Raw genomic sequence first — 4306 nt, forward strand, 5'->3', positions numbered from 1 at the left:
AAATATAATCGCAACTTTTTTAGGAGTATACCTATCCGTGACCAACATTGTACCAAATTCACCTTATGGATAAGTTGATAGCCTGTACAATCTTCACCTCAGCCAGGCAAAAGCTAATTCTTTTTTAAGCTATGACACAATATCAACACTACCAGTTGTGGTTTTGAGAGCCAACAAACCTCTAAAAGACAAATGTAAGTTTCGTAAATGATTTCAAGAGAATTTTCAAAACATAATTGAAGGCTTAAAAAATTATTTGACAAATAAAATTCAAGAATAATTCAAGGCAACACAAAAATGTCAAAAACTCATAAGATTACTCCCTTCCCTTGAGACAAATTTGAGTTGCTAATTAATAAAAGCCAGCAAAAAAAACTAACTTGAGTCGTACAAGCCACTAGTATCTTTTCTCCCCTAACAATATATATAAAAACAAAAATCCATGAAATAAGTAGTACAAACTTATTCCCTCCATGCTCAAGATTTAGGCAACTGGAATTTCAATATTGGTTGTGGTCAGCACCGGTGGTGGAACATGCTCCTCTTCTTCCTTTGGAGGATGGATAGTGACCAAATCAGGTAATGGTGTCATTGGACCCACCTTGCCCTTAGGATCCCAGTCAAGCATTATCTTAACCTTGATACCAAGAACACCCTAATACCACACCAAGTACCAATAAGAAAACAGCAACTAAGGACTCCAGAGAAAGAAACACAAGGCATTGTTGGACTACTAAAGATATAAACATACGGGGATGAGAAATAACTGACCTGTCTTAGAAGCACGTGTCTCACGGCAGCGTCAATATACTCCTTAACAGGTTGACCGGAAGATATCATGTATCCATCCTTGAACTTCATTGACTTTGCTCTCTGAGCTCTGAGCTTTCCACTCACAATAACCTACAATAATAGTCAAGAGTGAAGCTAAGCTACAAAAACAATAAATGATTGCATGAAATGAAAGTTTGAAGATTCAGAGAAAGCAAAGTAATGAAAAGTCCAAGGCAAGGCATATATACCTCACATCCTTTTGCACCACTTTCCATTATAAATCTCAATACACCATAGCATGCCCTGAAAAGTAAATAAGATTCCACTCATCAAACTCATGTTTGCTCAAGTATTGAAGCATGCATAAGAAGACTGAACTGCAAGTCTTGAAAGAAACGGAAATAACAGAGGAAACAAATAAATAAATGAATTACTATCCCTGGTACCTTCAAGTACAATATAAGCAAAAGTTAAGATAAATTTACACCAACTGGTCCACCCATAAGTAGTACAAACACACTAGTTCCCAAATCATAACAGCAGGATAAGCATTTAAACACACCAACATACATACGACCACAAAAAGTTTACACATGATGGGTAGTGTGGGAGGATAATGCAAAAAACTTAAAGCACCTGGCTAGGAGCATGAGAAGCTTAACTTCAAGAAGTTCACACAGAAGCCTTGATAAATAATTATCAGAGGTCATCTGGCAAGTGAAAGGGAAAGACAGTGCTCATCTGGCAAGTTAAAGGGAAAGACAGTGCAAACTTAAAATTTTAAGATAGATATCCCCAAGTACTAAGTAACAAAAAATGGAGATGTGGGAGTATATTCGAAACTCCAAGAACCTGAGAAGTGGCACAAGGAGCCTGATAAACTCCACACAAGGAAAAAAAACATTTGTACAAGCATTGAAATAGAATTCCTCAATGATCATCTATACAGATGCAAAGAGGAGAAAGCAATGCTGTAATGTCCAAATTATCAAGAGCAAACACAAATAAAAGAAACACGTTGCATTGTAAGCGAATGAGCAGACTATATTTAGCCATTTAGACATGACAAGCGAAAATAATGCATAGCGGGAAGTCAGACAAACTCCCCAATGAAAATTAAAAACTGAACCAAGGATAAACCATCTACTATTTATGTAACAGAAGATTATCATGTCAGACAAAAAATCAAGGACAATCCAAGATATTCCGTTATTAATATTATTATGAATAAGAACAAAAACACTGTCATAGCTAGCATGCGACTCTCAAGGGGTAAAAATTGACATGAAGTTTAACAGTCCGTGGATCAAATATTTAAAAAAAAAAAACCAACAACTTATCACAAGAATTACGGCAAAAAGTAACAAACTATTAAAGTAAAAGAACACACTACAAATTTTCCTTAGGCACTACAAACTAAATGGCATCACAAGATGATATTTGTGGGAAACCAACTGGCTGTAAAGAAACATGCTCTAGAAAATGGAAGGGTAACCAACCAACTAAATCGCTAGAAAGAACAAGCAAACAATGTAGGAGTGCGGATAGACAAATGACAACAAGAGGAAAAAAAATCAACCAGAACTAACAGAAAAATAGAACTTCATTCAATGATCAACAGTAAACACTGTCTAACTAATCACAACATACCTACGAACAGCAAGGCCTCCAAGGAGCTTGTAACGGAGTGACTCGGCCTGTGCAATGGCACAAAGACCCCTATTGTTAACTTTCTCAGCATAGAGTTCAACACTGTTTTCAGGAAACTTAAATCGCTTCTGAACAACAGAAGTCAGCTCCCTGATTCTTCTTCCTTTCTCACCTGATGAAAAAAAGAGTCAAGAACTAATGGTGAATCAAGGCACTAATATGATTTGATTATAGACTAATGTAGGTAACAAAAGAAAAACACTATAATCAAGCCTTTACTAAGTTCCAGTGGTAAAGTTGTATCTGACATATCAAACAACAAACCAATGGAATTGATATTACAAAATCAAACAAGGGCCAAATAAAACACCTTTTGGTCACTCAGTTTAGTTGGATTCTTTTCAAATTTATACAAAGACTTGTATGCCGAAAAATTCAAAAGAGAAGGCCTTTGTACTTACCAAGAACGTTTTGGGTGCGAGTGGCCCTGATGATGATCTCAGTACGCATTGGTGTGACCCTAACTTCCACACCAGAATATCCATCCTCAGCAAGCTCTCTGGTCAGAACCTCATTCAGCTCAGCGTAGAAAACACCGTCTGCAACAAACTGCAGAAAAAGGAATTGAAATTCCATCGATAAATCCATATTCAGATAATAGACAATATAAAATTTCTATTCCTTTTCCTATATCAGTTCTGATTTAAAAACAAATGGCAAGCAATCTGTAGCAACTCAAATGTAACTCAAAAAACAAGGAACAAAAATAGAATTCCTAACTGAACCGAAAGTAAATTGACGAAACTGATCCATGATTCCAAATACTTGTCAAGCAACTTAAGCTAAGGAGAGTTCTATTTGGACATTGCATAGCAATTTTCCTACCATATGACTATAATTAAAGAAAACTAATAAATAAAGTTGGGAGAAATGGAGTTACCTTGCGCTTCTTACTGATTTGGGTAGCCATCTTTTCAAGCTTAGGAGTTTTTTTAGCAGGTGAAACCCTAAAATATCGAACAAACTATTAGCCAAGCCGAAATAGCAGGAAGGATCAAACTTGTTTGGGTTTCAAAGTCCTTATACAACCTTTGCAATGTAATTCAAAACACAAACAACTACAGGAAAGAATTAATTTTCTCCTACAGTTTCAAAAAAACACCATTCCCTTTACTCCGTGAGGTAGCAGTTCTACTTTTTCAATCGAACTCCAGGAAGTATGAAGAAAAGAAGAACACGTTATTAAATGAAACTAATCACACAGCATTTTCAGATGCTGCAGACAACATAAAGAAAGAACACGTTCTTCACTTTGCAGGAACATAATTTCATATGCCCGATAACAACTGAGTGAGTGAGAGAGAGAGAGAGATACCAGTTAGGGGTATGAACAGCGGCGCCGGCGCCGGAAGTGAGTGAGAGGGAGAAGCAGCCACCGAGATGAAGATAGGGTTTTTTCTGGATGGGGGCGCGATTTGTGAATCTGTAAAAGAGAAAGAAGAAAGTTGTTTATATTTATACTCTAGATAATGGCTTAACCCTAGATAGAGTAGAATATAATTTTTAACCTTTTTAATTCATTTCGGTAGGTTAATCGAAACCGGTGGTTAGTAAAATACTAAAACCGAAAATTGAAAATTTTAAAATTAAAAACTATACACTAATCTATCGATTTCGGCTAATCATTTTTCAGTCTGGTTATAATTCGGTTTTTCAGTTTTCCGGATGATTATGTGTACCCCTAGTTATATATGGTTGTTTATAAATAGGGTTATATCGGAATCTGATGTGACAGTTGATAAGATGCTTTGCTTTAGACAGACCTGATCATCTACGCATCAAAAACTAGATTGTCTATCTCTAACGAAAAAAATACAACAAA

General features: G+C 36.0%; 1 protein-coding gene across 1 annotated transcript; it reads right to left on the minus strand.

The window, feature by feature from the left end:
• Window positions 1-298: 298 nt before the first annotated feature.
• On the minus strand, window positions 299-3933 carry LOC136233202 (small ribosomal subunit protein uS3x). Its single transcript, XM_066022810.1, has 7 exons — window positions 3800-3933; window positions 3365-3431; window positions 2886-3033; window positions 2425-2596; window positions 1023-1077; window positions 772-903; window positions 299-655 (listed from the first exon to the last, which is right to left on the minus strand). The coding sequence occupies exons 2-7, from the start codon at window positions 3392-3394 to the stop codon at window positions 485-487; spliced, it is 708 nt and encodes a 235-aa protein (XP_065878882.1). The 5' UTR covers window positions 3395-3431; window positions 3800-3933; the 3' UTR covers window positions 299-484.
• Window positions 3934-4306: the final 373 nt, after the last annotated feature.

This window comes from Euphorbia lathyris, chromosome 6, assembly GCF_963576675.1.
Source record: "Euphorbia lathyris chromosome 6, ddEupLath1.1, whole genome shotgun sequence".
In the NCBI taxonomy this organism is placed as follows: domain Eukaryota; kingdom Viridiplantae; phylum Streptophyta; class Magnoliopsida; order Malpighiales; family Euphorbiaceae; genus Euphorbia; species Euphorbia lathyris.